Source organism: Strongylocentrotus purpuratus, unplaced genomic scaffold (assembly GCF_000002235.5).
Source record: "Strongylocentrotus purpuratus isolate Spur 01 unplaced genomic scaffold, Spur_5.0 spur5_scaffold_5, whole genome shotgun sequence".
Lineage (NCBI taxonomy): Eukaryota > Metazoa > Echinodermata > Echinoidea > Camarodonta > Strongylocentrotidae > Strongylocentrotus > Strongylocentrotus purpuratus.
Window position 1 is genome coordinate 43516268 of NW_022145611.1, and position 13051 is coordinate 43529318.

The 13051-nt window shown below is 35.3% G+C and overlaps 1 protein-coding gene across 1 annotated transcript in view; it reads left to right on the forward strand.

Annotated features, from left to right (window-relative positions):
* Window positions 1-13051, forward strand: part of LOC588134 (autophagy-related protein 2 homolog B) — a 41403-nt gene that overhangs the window by 9935 nt on the left and 18417 nt on the right. Inside the window, exons 4-17 of the mRNA XM_787833.5 lie at window positions 380-482; window positions 5555-5793; window positions 6141-6361; window positions 6879-6975; window positions 7285-7373; window positions 7781-7895; window positions 8080-8208; window positions 8587-8700; window positions 9257-9587; window positions 9990-10164; window positions 10623-10721; window positions 11129-11314; window positions 11809-11912; window positions 12759-12922. Coding sequence (XP_792926.3) covers window positions 380-482; window positions 5555-5793; window positions 6141-6361; window positions 6879-6975; window positions 7285-7373; window positions 7781-7895; window positions 8080-8208; window positions 8587-8700; window positions 9257-9587; window positions 9990-10164; window positions 10623-10721; window positions 11129-11314; window positions 11809-11912; window positions 12759-12922 — 2166 coding nt within the window. The remainder of the gene's footprint in view (window positions 1-379; window positions 483-5554; window positions 5794-6140; window positions 6362-6878; window positions 6976-7284; window positions 7374-7780; window positions 7896-8079; window positions 8209-8586; window positions 8701-9256; window positions 9588-9989; window positions 10165-10622; window positions 10722-11128; window positions 11315-11808; window positions 11913-12758; window positions 12923-13051) is intronic.

The window sequence follows — 13051 nt, forward strand, 5'->3', positions numbered from 1 at the left end:
GTACAAATTGCATCACATGTTAATGTCATACATGCCCTTGAAATAATGCCACTGGAGTAGGTTTTATGTACTTCACATCTGTTAACTTATCATAAAAAGGAAACTTCTTTTGCAAACTTCATGTACATGTAATTGTGTACTAATTAATATGTTCTATGATCTACATCTATGCTAAAATATGTGGCATGACTAAAATGAGAAGAAAAACAAGTTATCTGTCTCCCTCCTTAAAAAATAAAAATTTATAGAGAAGGTGATAATTAAAACATTGTTTTGTGTATCCTAATGTGTATGTTGTTTGTTTGTTTCTTATAATATGGGAAAGAAAGCTGGTAGATTGCATACAAAGAATGTTTTCTCTGATATCTTTTTACTTCAGTTTTGATGCGAGTTGAAGTGACACTGATTGAGACTGTGGTTCGATTAGAACATGTACCACAAGGATCAAGCACTGGAATAGCTCTAGAAGTTCACATTGAAAGGTATGTAGTACTCATCTCATCTTGTCTCTACCTCAAATATCTTTTTGGAATTCTTCTTTGTTCTACTTCTGAAAACTCATTCCAACCCTGCCCCAGCAAAAAATATGACATTGAACATCTCTTGACTGCCATGTCTGAACCTCTATGAATTCTTTTCACATTTTTGTAGTTTGTCTTTGTGGTTGAAGGAAGCGGCATAAGTTGACAGACAGACAGGTATTACCATCACCTATTGTCTGTTGTGTATACAGGTATGACACAATATTCACACATCACAGACCAAGCCTTCCCTCGTTTCTCATCATTTTTCACACCTTGTCAATAGCTGTCAAACAAAAAAACATCTGATGTTTCATAACAACAAGCCTTTATATCATCAATAACTCTGTCAGAGTTCAATAAAGATTATTTATGAAGATTATTTATGAAGATTATTTATAAAGATTATTTATGAAGATTATTTATAAAGACTATTTATGAAGGTTTGTGAAGTCAGTGCATATTAACAAACTTGTAGAAAAGAGAAGAACAAAATTGATGTCATGTGACAAGTCTACTGTTTTGTTAATTATTTTAGTTTGTTTGTTATTATATCTTAAAAGAAATGCAAGATTGAAGAAGAAAAAATTCTGTATATATGTTTCATTGACAAATAGTAATTAGGAAAACATATATTCCTCATAATTTCTCAATATATAATACCAAACACCTAATTTCAATAACTTTGGATGTATATTAGAAAATCATTGCAATCAGTATATCTCTCTGCCGTTAATTCCTTTTTAAAGTTTTTTTTCTCTAAATTTGATTTCAATTCTACCACCTGTGTAGTAATAGAGGATTGTTTAGAGCTGCACCTCCTTTGATGTTTCTGTTACATGTTGTGCTCTACCTTTCAATAAAATTGGAGGTTTTCATGTGTTGAAAGGGGGATGTTTATATTGAGCAAGTGGTGGAAGATTTCTTGGTCTGTTCCTGCTGAGATAACCTTGTAATGAAGCTCTTTTCCCATGCTCTAGACCTTCAATCTCAACCCAACCTACAAATAGATTCAGTTGGAAAGATTGCCTTGAACAAGCACTTTAGTATAATGGATTATAGGTGAATACTAAGATACCACATGAAAGTGTCATACTTACTATGGGAATATAAACATTTCATTCTTTCATGCCTAGATTGATTGATAGACACTTTGATGTATATTGACCAGTTATTTGATTCAATGATAGTATTTTGATTGAAGTCTACCTCCTGTGTTGTATAGCCTTCACCTCTTCTGACATTATTATTAGAAAGCACCTCCCTTGCAATTCTTTTTTTAAATATATGAGAAATTTGATTTCTTTGTTTGATTTATGAATGCTGATTTGTTGCATGTTAAATTTCAGTTGAAATTTATTGTTGTTTGAAGGACAAGAGCAAAATGAGAAATTTGATAGCACTCAGAATAAATTGTTGATAGGAGAATTCAAATAGAGAGTGGGGAAGGGGTGAGACAGAGGGTAGATGAGAGATTGAGAGAAAAGGTCTAATACTCTGCAAACATGAAATGAATTTAAATTTTTATTATTTTGCAGGCCTGTGCAGTTCTTGCATTGTTTAAATGCATTACATGTACAGTGAGCCCAAGCATAATTTTAAAAAACTGACAAATATTGATTGAAGTTTTGGAAGCCAAAGTTCACATCACAGATGAGAATCTCAATATGAAATTTATTCATATCAACTTTTTGTTAGCTCACTTCAAACAGAAAATCTGTCTTGATATAGGAATAATCCTTGAACGTGATCATCTAAGTATTTTGAAAAGATTTGGAATGTGAGTTGGTAACAATAGGATTACCTGTTGAAGGCCGCCAATTCATTGGATCGACTGTCTGGGGATGCGCCATGCGTTGCAGGAGTAGGATGCAAACTTGACCCACCTTTTTTAGCTGCAAAGTTCAATGGAATCCTATTATAGGAGATTACAACAAGCCATTACATCTTTTGATAGATGTTGATCCCCTAACCAGCCTCCTGCTCATTGGAAGTTTATTTCATTTTCCCAAGGCCAGCATGAATATTTTCAGTTACGTGCCATGCAACTTGATTCATGCGTGCGTCAGAGATGTTCCTTTGTACCTCAGTCTAAAAACATCTCTGTTTAGTATCACTTTATGTTGGAAGCTTGAAAGGGAACTTTGTTCATTCTAGAACTTTTTTGATTGGCCGTGAACGTGATCATGAGAAAGGTATGAAAGGAGCTTGGTATGTTGCTAGTCAGCACAAAGACAGATGAAGTTGAAGGCTGGTATAAATAAAGCATGTTCTAGCATAATGCCTCCAGAAATAAGAGGGAAAAAATAAAACATGAGAATTTTCACCCGTGTGCTTTTGTTTCCTATTTCAAATTAAATTCTCTATTATACCCTTCTTTGTGGATGAGCTGTCACCTATAGGAGGCGATTAGCAGGAATTTTTTTCGGCAAACCAAAGATAGAAATAGGTGAAGGCCGAATGCTTTGTGATCCTCCGCATGTCTGTAGGCATCCCCTAGGGCTAATCTCGGCAAACAACAATTGGACTTTACCAGTCTGAAAATACAAACATGCTATTTTACAAGCCTGTCAATGATTATTTCCATCCCTCTGGGTGGTCGTCACAAGGCGGAAATGTTCTTTTCTTTCTCTCTCTCTCTCTCTCTCTCTCTCTCTCTCTCTCTCTCTCTGAGGAGGGAGGTAAGAAGAGAAGAACAAAAAGGAAAGGGATTCTGATTTGATAAAACCTCATGATGATGTAGCAGTATTCTTGTTTCTGAAAGAAGAGCCAAAGTCTAGACACTAAAGCCATGATAATGAGGCTTTTATACAAATTACTTTATAACTCATTATTGTAGTCTACAGCTATCATATGTTTATTTTATAATTGACTTGTTAGTCAAAGGTTGATATCAAAATGATATCATCGTTTCTTGTTGACAACTGTGCTGCAAAAATACCAGAGGCCAATGTGATGAGCCATTCTTTGGAGTCAAGTCATTTATAAATAAGTTACTTTCCTTTCTATCGCTTTTGTCACCGTTGGTTATCCTCTCTTGTTTATGTTGATTACAAAGTCAGTCTTAAATTTATGAAATAATAGTAGGAATGTCATTTTTATTTTCATTTTCATTTTCATCAGGGTAATGAACTACTTATGTTTTAACAATTGTAAGCTTGTGTTTCCTCCTAAAATTCAGAGCAATTTCATGAATGGTCTTGGTTGATGATGTACCTGTAGGTTGATTGTGATATTGGTTAGTAGAGGTGTCATGGTCGAGTGATTTAAGCACTTGACTTTAAATGCAAAGATCATGGGTTTGATCTCCGACATGGCACTCATGTCCTTTGGCAAGGCATTAGTCTACATTTGCCACTCCATACCCAAGGGAGAAATTTGGACCGGGTAGGATGACTGAAGCCTTTGTGTTAGTAATTACCATATGCCCTCATGGTGACCATATAGTAGGAATACTACCCAGGGAGTGGAGATGGTGCACATTGTGCATGAATGAATCAAATGACTGGGGTAATAATATCTTTAAAGCGCTTTGAGTTGACATTTTGTATTTAGCTCTATATAAATCCAATCATCATTATTAGGAGTAGTAAACTAGATGACTCTGTTAGTTGTTAGACTTTCCTTGTCTCCTACCCATAGTTTGCTCAGAAGCACGTCTGTAACAAGTGCTACTGACATGATGTGCCTCCGGAGTATGCTACCTTCCATATTCAAAACTGCTATTACCTGGCATTCTGGTGTTTTCCTCGCTATTTGATCGTATTATTATTATTTTTGTAGTAAGTTAAGAAAATATCTTGATCTGCATCAAGTAATACAGATCCATTCACATGGAGAATTACTCTCTGGTGCGACATTGCTCTGCTCTTTACTCTTCTCTCACAGCAGTTTGAGAAAACCATACTGAGTGCAGAGCAAACTCAGCAAAGTGATTCTGAAGCCATTCATATCGGCTTGGGATCCAGACTGGGTCCGGATTCAATCCACTTTAAAATAAGAATATGAAAAGGGTATTTCACAACTTCCTTCACACGTCTACATGTTTTACGTGTCTACATGTTCTACGTGTCTTTGCAGACTTCCATAGTTTCTCTTGTCATTTCTTGCTACTCTGAGTCCTCTGAACTGGCCGAGTTCAATGCCTGCCTTGCAAGGGCAAAACACTATTGACAGAGATGTATTGTGTAAGACAATCTCAGACCTGGGTTAAATATAGAACATTTTAATTTTCTTCCAAGGATTTTTCATTGTTGAAAGTGAAATATGCACTAGTCTATCCATATCTACCTTGTCTAAAAGCGTCCCATTTCTTGGTAAGAAAGTCAGGTTTATACCGGAATTAGCCTGATGGATGACTTGGTTGTACTGTGGGTGTGTATACTCAAGGTGACTGTCAAGTTAAAGTGCAGTATTACTTTATTTTCCTGTGAATAACTGAATATGATTTCAAAGTGGGCTAAGCTTGCATCATGAGATTTTGTAGGCCTATTAACACTCTCTTTTAAAAAATGTGGGTGGATGTATTTAGGGCAGAAATAAAGAAGTGGGGCTTGAACGGGCTTCTTAAAAAAGATCCTTACAGAATCAAAGAATCCTTGTCTTTTGAGTGGATAGGTCTGTCAATCAGCTATTGTGGCATTCATGTCATAAAATTCATTGCTATGTTGCTCAGACTCAAGTCTCCTGTCCCTTGATTTATTTTTTGAGGATTAATTTTCCCCTTTTTACAGATTTTTTTTTTTTACAATAGAGATTTATTTTGTAAGTTCAGCTTATGTATAAATTGCTAGATGTTTGCATATAACTTGATATACGACATACTATAGAAAAATTGTTTATTTGTTTTATTTCTTGAGTTTCCTAAAAATTGTGAGCTCCTAGTTATCAGGAAGGACTGAATGATACAGATCTAGATAGACTCTATGGTCATAATATCTCATAATAATGTATTCTTTTTATCATTCAGAGACCAGGTAAAACAAAAAAAGAGAGGAATATGACTGATGTTTTCTCTGAATGTTTGATTGTAGGTTACGTTTCTTTGATGAAGATGCTCAGGATGCGCTTCATAGGGACCAAGGAAGCAGTGTCGACCCTGCCGATCCACCACGCTTTGAACCAGCAGCCTTCGTACATAAGAACCTACAGATGATGGGAGTCACAGTCAGATGTGAAGAGTTTCCTGAGCAGCAGCGTCAGTCTGTTTGGGTTGTCTCTCCTTCTAGTTCTCCATCATCAGCTGATCTCGTTGAAGATGGTTCTTCTAAGGGTAAGGAGTTGCCCAGGGATACCTTGGAATATTGTTGGATTTGGGAAAATATAGCTTTTAACACTTCCTTTTGTTTATATTTTCATTAGTTTAAAGGAGAAATATATTTCTTTTTGTACATTATTCTAAAAGCTCTTAGAAAGAAATTATATGTATCACCTGTTGCTATACTTGACATTAAAAAATGAAAACATTGAATTTTTCTTTTGTGAAAAATAAAAAAGACTTTGTGATTGATTAAAATTGTTATTTTCTGACCAGTGAATGATCTTTCTTTTTAATTTGAGACAGTTTTATGTAGATGAATACAAACTAAAAAGATTTACATCGATCCCAATTTGCTACAGGTATGAATACTAATGGAGGAATGGAACAGAGTACATTCTTGCATGCAGCCTCCTCCCCTGAAATGCCTCCTCATCATCCTCATGAGATGAATGGGGTCAAAGGTCATGGGTCATCAGCATTCACAGCTGACCTCTTAGGGTCATGTCTGGTTGGAGAGTGTGCTGGCAAGCAAGAACTCAAAGTCAAGATCAAGCAGAATGATCACATAGCTGGACCAAAGGTGCGTTCTTCCTTTCTAGTCATTTGATTGTGTTTATGTTTCACCTTTCTCCAATTTGAATGGTGTGATGATGTAAACCTCAAGCATGAGGTTATCAGTTTAAGAATATTGTCCGACAAGTATGCATTGCAAAGAAGAATATGAATATCTAAAAAGCAGAGCTTGACTGAACATTTAATTTGAATAAAATTTCTTGTAATGAATGCCAAAAGGGTTTCTTTTAATGCAGTTTGTTTTACATGCATTTGCACCTATTTAAGTAGAACACTGTATGAAGAAATGAGATATAAATATAATAGTTGAATAGAAGTTTGATGTACTCTCTGAAGCCCATCAATTTCGGAGAGATGAGACACAAAGAAAAAGATGATTTGATAGTGTGTTTTATTCTTTCACTAGTGTTGGGCAACAGGGAGGACATGTAGTAGTACACTTATATTGATAGTTTAAGAGATGATTCACTCGAGAATGCCATGCTGTAATAAATTTAATTATATCAATTATGTTTTCTTTTTAGGCTGACCTGGATATTTACCTGGCTTCAGTGAATTTCTTCCTTTCTCCTAAACAAGTCCATCTCTTGACAGAACTCTTTAGTGGATTTCTGTCTCCAGGTAAGTTCTTACCCTTGCTTAATGTAGTGGTAAGGAGTGCCTTTTATTGATTCTGTATCTCAGTTTCATTAATTATTTCCATAATTTTGATGAAGATATTAAAACTATACCGGATGTATGTATCACCATTTGTGGAGAATGATATAATAATTTAGGGCACATTGAGTCCTTTATTTTCTTCATGTCACTTAGGAATCATGGGCATGGTTTCATTTGGTTTTGTCTGTATTTCATTCATCGATATTCATTTATCAGTTCCTCTAGCATGAACATAAAAACCATAACCATACTGTTTCTTGTTATATGTAGCAACTTCAGATGTAGCTACTGTACGAGGACGCCAGCCTAACAAGATGATGCAACCAGAGGATTATCAGAGAATAGAGACCGATATACAGGTAATATATCGTTATCAGCTGTTTATATTTAGCTACTTTTGATGACAATGAATATATTAATTGTGTTCCTTGTACTTTTAAGAATTTCTGTTTGTACTCTTGAGTGAGTAAGGTCTACTAGGTTTCTTTGTTGCAACCTTTTTTTAAGCCTGCCTAAGCCTTACATATTGTCCTACTGCTACCTCAATTGTTCTATCTTCAATGGGAAAGCCCGCATCCTCAATGGCTCAACATTGGTTCAATATTCCACTGTGGAAGCGACATTGACATTTGACCCTATGACCTATAAAAGATTTGTCACAGTCTAGACCTCTTGTGAAGTATATACAAATAAATATCAATGCTACACCATTCTCAGCAAGTGGGACATCAAAACATTCATTTTAAGAGAATGATTGTCTTTTCAGGAGCATCATCAGTTAGACCAAAGGATGAGGAAGGAGTCTTGGAGTCTCCATGACAATGATCTCGATGACGATGATGATGATGATGATCTTCAACCTACCTTTCAACACTCATTAGGTAAATACCCCTCCACAGTATTTGTTTCTTATCCCCATCTCATCAAAATATTTATATGATTTTTTCCATTTGATCATTTCCAATTTATTATCTCTGTATAGTAGAAAACTAATTAATGAACATATGTTGTGAATACATTGAGATGTATAATGAGACCCCTCTCTTATTGACCTCTGACCTGTAGATGATGATGATGTGTTCTTCTCCATGACGAGTAGCATGATGTCTCTCTCAACCTTCGTCCATTCCAATAACATGGAATCATCTTTTACCAGCTCGATCAGTTCTTGTTCCACCGATACAAGTCGCACAGGTAAACCTATCTGAATACTACTTCCAAAACTGCTCATATCAATGTACTTATACTATAATGAGTCTGTTTTTCTCACTGTGGAGGGGGAGGGAGAAAAGTATTGTGTTTTTTTCTTGTCATGAGCGTAATGCTTGAAATATGTTCTTTACTTTGTTCTGTATTTCATGTACCCGTATGGGCAGGATAAAGTGAGGCGAGTCAAAGAATTAGATTATATAAGATTAGATTGTTAGATTGTATAAATTTCATATTTGTGTATCTTTTTGTTGTTAACCGGTCACAACATAGTCATTGTTATGTATGTCATGGAAATGTCTGCAATCTGATCACCTGATTGTCATAATGAAGCGCACCAATGTTGTATGTGTTTGTTTACAGGCAGTGTAAGTCACATGAGCTATGGAAGCACCCTGTACAGAGCACCAGGGGCATCACCTATGGCTACTGCTATGCCCAGGTCTACAGCAAACAAGAAACACAGGCACAAGAAAGGTAAGTTCCACATTTTGAATGTCTTTATAACTTTCTTGTTATTGTTAATGAATTTATTCTAGTTGACGATGAACTTGTCGTTCCTGTTCATGAATGCATTGTTTTGATGCAAGTGGAAATAAATAAATAAATGTTGAACCTTGAACTATATCATGAACACTAAGTGAGAATTGCATGTGGGAAGTATTAGAATGTAGGAGATCAGGTTGTGTTTGTCCACCGGTCTGTGATGAGGGAGATAAATAATCATGATACAATACATATTCCTCCCATATGTAACTCAATTAGATCAATTTTTTATTAGGGAATGAAATGCTTTTCCGTTCTTTCTGACATTTCAATACTGTAATTGGTTTAATAGCCATATTTCTTTGATAATTTTTTATCTGTTGTGAATTTGTATGTTGAATAAGGTATATCAATGACAAATCATTTTAGATTAACATTTGTGTGATCTATGTTATTGTATACCGGTATCAAATGTCCAGTTGATATGATTTCTTTAACTAATAGCAGTTCATGAGTAAGCATCTCTCGTCTTTGTGATTTACTACAGGTTACACTGAGCATCTAGATGATGCGGCTGAGATGACACGCTATAAGATCCGTTTCAGCAGTATCACAGCAACCATCCTCCATGAAGACCCTTCTCCTCCTCCTATCATCTCAGCATCCAACATCCCATCCTCCTCCTCCTTCTCCTCATCCCTTCCATCCCCCGCATCCTCTCAGACTAAGGTCGGTGGTGGTGGGATGACCAGAGAGGAGGTGCTGTCACAGAGGGCAGGCTTCTTCTTTGGTGCGTTGGGTAAAGGTGGTTTCAGACGCAAGGATCAAGATGATTGGGCGGAGAGGTTTGAGACTGCCTGCCCTCATGATCATCTCAGGTTAGCTTAGAATCTCATTTATTTCTTAGATTTACAACTATTAAATTTAAATGGTGATTTGATCAAATAAATCATTATGTATTATGTTAACAAACAACAACAACAACAACAAAATCCATACATAATTTGATAGTGAAATATTTCACCTTAAAAAATTGGATGTGTCTAATTTGGTCCTTTTATCATAAAAATATATCTTGAAACTTGCATATTTTGAATATATGATTTACTGGATCAAGGTTTCAAGGTTTCATTTTTCATTTTCTTTTCACTTTTATGGCTCTTTCAGTCTATATGATTGCTGGAATGACCGGTTCTGTGATTTCCATTTGAAGAATTTCATATTTCTTGAATTTAATATTAAACTAAGTGAACATGATATTTATATCATTGTTATTGCAGACTAATAGCAGCTCCATTTACACTGGAGTGTGAATGTAAGAGCAATAGCCATTGGAATGTGACCCTAGTAGAGATGTCTGTTGGGAGCGTTGACCTGCAAGAGTGTCTGTTCAGCAGGCAAAGTCCAACCAATAGTCTACCCAATAGAACACCTCAACCAGCTGAACACATACAGGTCAGTTGAAATCCTGTCTTATCTATTACAGAGGTGATTCATATTGCAGGACATCTAATCTAACTTTCTAGCCATGGTTGTGTTCTCTTACTCAATTACTATAACCACTTTTGCTTTTACTGAAGCCTATTCTGTAGATACACTTTAGTACTGCCAACATTTTGATTATTAATTACTGATGTTTAAAATATGGTGAATGAAATTTAAGATAACATTGTTTGCTCCAGGATCCATTTTGTCAACAATAGAGGGTTTGCTCTGGGGTTGAATTTAGGAATTTCATAGATTTATGACATTGACTGCACAAATGTTGCTTGAGCTTTAAAAATGTATTAACATTTGTAAAGAAAAAACATTTATGAATTATTTCAAGAAGAGTAACTACAGGATATTACAAACATCATTTTATAAGGTGAAATTTTGATTGATTGATTAAGTTCTTACTTGTATGATTATAGATCTTATCTTTGAGTGGAGAATGTGGAAGTGAAGGGAGCTATGTAACCAAACCAAGCATCAGGACCAAGTTAAAACATGCACAGAAGATCAGAAATCAGGTAAGTTTATCTTTCTCAAGTGCATATCATATTATTGTATAACGTAATGATATATATTTACAGGGCCCCAAGGAAGAACAAGTGTTAATACTGATGAGGCTACATGGATAACTAAGACATATTGTTTTGTTATTGCAAAAAGTTTCAATGTTCCAGTGACATCTTTTCAATTTCAAATCCAAGATCATTTCTATGCAACACAATTATTATGGAAATTGAGATGCTTTGTAAATGAGACACCCATACTTGATTAAAGCACCAAATGTCCAGCTGAAAGAATTTGGGATATAAAAGAATTTTTGATAGAATCTTAAAGTGATACACCCTTTTAGAGACAATCAAAGAATGATGATTTTGATGATAATTTTGATTGCTTCCTTCTATATACTATTACTTTTACTGATCAGACCAGCAAGCGGAGACATATAGTGAAGCCTACTCTAGATGTGAGCATAGAGTTGGGTGTGGTGGACTGTGAAGTGGATATCTCCCTAGTAGATCGGCTTTACACCTTACTACATCCTCAGCCATCCTATGCTTATGATTCCTCTGGTCAACGCATGTATCCTTCTATGCAACCAAATACAAGTCTGGTAGGTATCTCACCAACACCAAGCTTATGCTTTTTCTTTTTTATTGTCCTCGTAAAACATGTCTCATAAATCTTGCTGTAATAAATAGTAACACATTCTTTTACACCTTTTACCTTTTAATAATAAACTATGCATGTAAAATATACAGAATTAAAGCTTTCTTCCGTTTTCTCATAATTCTGCTGAATTTGAGTTATTTATGACTGCCTTAGTAACCTTTCACCTCTCAGTAATGAATTTATATATATGTGACATGCACAATTTAAGCTCCAAGTCTTCTCATAAATCTTGCTGTAATAAAAGGGCTACATTCATATAGTTCTAAAAGGCTTTTATAATCTTCCACCTTTCAAATTAAATTTGTATACCTTTATATCTCTACAAAATTTTCCCCCTTGTCACCGGAAATGTTTGAATGTATTACTATCAATTACTGAAGATTCATATGTTAGTCTTTGAAATATGCCAAATAAATGTTCTATTTTATTTTTCAGAATAAACAGGCTTTCTTCCGACAAGCACTAGATGATACACCAAGTGGGTCTGACTTACAGACTAATATCAGTGTGACCTGCGCGTCTACAGTCATAGCACTAAGGTAAGATTTGTCCTATGACAAAAGATAAAAAGGAACTAACCATCCCAATCACTGTATAAATAATAATAATAATAATAATGATAAAATGGATATTTACATAGCGCCGGTATCTGCCAGGTTCTTTACGTTCATGGCGCTTTACACATATTACCCTGGTTGTAGCTAAGCTGCCAAAGTAACTAGCGCTCAAGCATATCAGGTACCAATTTACACCTTGGTGGAGAGTGGCAAATGTAGATTAACGTCTTGGACATTAGTGCCGCGAAAGGACTTGAACCCTGTACTTTGTGATCTGCAGCCGGGTTACTTATCCACTAGACCACAACACCTCTACAGAAATTAAAAGATACCCCTATGAATGTTTTATAAACAGAAATATGTCATCTTATAAATTCCTTGAATCATCATCATCCTCAATGTCATCGATATGATTATCTCTTTGTAAGAGTTGTTTTTGCACATTAGTCATTTCTTGATATGATGCACTTTAAATCTTTGAATACACTATTGTTAGGAATCTTTTTAACTGCATGTATGTTGAAAAGGTATTTAAGTCGCATTTACAAATTATAGACTCATTGAGACTGCCATGTAAGAATTCTAAGTGTTAAATAAATGACAAGAAGATGTCGAAAGAGGAGCTGCACTCAGTAAAGGCCTCTGCACTTTCTCACTTTATTATAAGATATAGAAATATGAAGCACGCTGCTCCTGTTATTTTATGTTTCTGCACCTTTTGGACAGAAGTAGGAAGGGGCTGGAGGGGGGCTGGTTTAGTATGTTATGTTTGAATAGGGCATTATAGGAGTGTAATTTGGATGCCTCTATTTGATGATTTGTTTGTAGGTTTCCCATTCCTGATCTGAGAGGGTTAAGTGAAGTGGCATGGTGGAGGAGATCATTACGAGATGAGATACTCCTTGTACAGATCACTGATGGAGAATTCACTTGTGCTATCAGAGATAACAAGACACAACAGAAGTTTCTTGTCAAAGCTAGAGAAATCAAATGTAAGTTTCATATTAAATGTAATATTTCATATAATTAATTGACTGCTTCATCTACAGAATATTGACCAAGGTTGTTTTTTTTCGGACCTGTTTCTTCTTGTTCCTGTCTAACATTGTTTTCAAATATCG